The sequence below is a fragment of the Pteropus alecto genome, unplaced genomic scaffold (genome assembly GCF_000325575.1).
Source record: "Pteropus alecto unplaced genomic scaffold, ASM32557v1 scaffold3, whole genome shotgun sequence".
Taxonomy (NCBI): domain Eukaryota; kingdom Metazoa; phylum Chordata; class Mammalia; order Chiroptera; family Pteropodidae; genus Pteropus; species Pteropus alecto.
Window position 1 is genome coordinate 42,421,467 of NW_006442484.1, and position 820 is coordinate 42,422,286.

Genomic DNA, 820 nt, shown 5'->3' on the forward strand with positions numbered 1-820 from the left:
CTCACAGGTTTTTCCTTGGAACACTCTTGGCATCAAAGATAGCCAGTCCTCTAGGACTGGGGCTCATTGGCTTCGTTAATCGAAGTCACGTACGCAATCTCACCCAACTAACCCTTCTTTTCTGTTAATTTGGAGCGCGCAACACTGCCTTATGTAGCCTCCCCACAAATAAGAGACACGGGAAGAGTTAAAAAAAAAAAGTGGTGGGTATGGAATCCTCTGCTGTGGCTCTGAACGATTAACTGGATCCGTTGCTCGCGCGCTCTGCAAACCGGGATGCCGGGCCAGGCGTGGCCACAGCGCAGCTAGAGCCCTAGGGCTGCCACTAGATCCCTGATTCAGGGCGGGTTTCGGAGCGAGGGCCAGCTGCCCACCCCGTCTGGACATCCTCGGCAGGCCGGGAGAAAGCCCCTCCTCCCGGGCGGAGACAGCTCCAAGAAGTAGACGCCCGCGACCCGCTGTGAGGCCAGTACCCAGAGGCAGCCACCGCCTCCCCGAGTTCCTGTGGCTGCTGCGACGCGGAGTATAGAGCGCTGATGGCCATGGACGGCTACAGGGGATTTCTGGGGCTGCTGGTGTCGGCGCTGCTCGTCGGCTTCCTATCCGTGATCTTCGTCCTCGTCTGGGTCCTCCACTACCGGGGCGGACTCGCCTGGGACGGGAGCTTGCTCGAGTTTAACTGGCACCCTGTGCTCGTGGTCACCGGCTTCGTTTTCATCCAGGGCATCGGTACTGGGCACTTCTTGGGAGGCGGCGGGGCGCGGGGCTGGGGGTCCCCGACTGAGTCTCCACCGAGGGGGACCGACGTGGGCGAGCGGAA

General features: G+C 61.0%; 1 protein-coding gene across 1 annotated transcript in view; it reads left to right on the forward strand.

Annotated features, from left to right (window-relative positions):
* Positions 1-432: 432 nt before the first annotated feature.
* Positions 433-820, forward strand: part of LOC102881150 (cytochrome b reductase 1) — a 27,999-nt gene continuing 27,611 nt past the window's right edge. Inside the window, exon 1 of the mRNA XM_006921186.3 lies at positions 433-729. Within this exon, the coding sequence (XP_006921248.1) occupies positions 537-729 (193 nt within the window). The 5' untranslated portion in view covers positions 433-536. The remainder of the gene's footprint in view (positions 730-820) is intronic.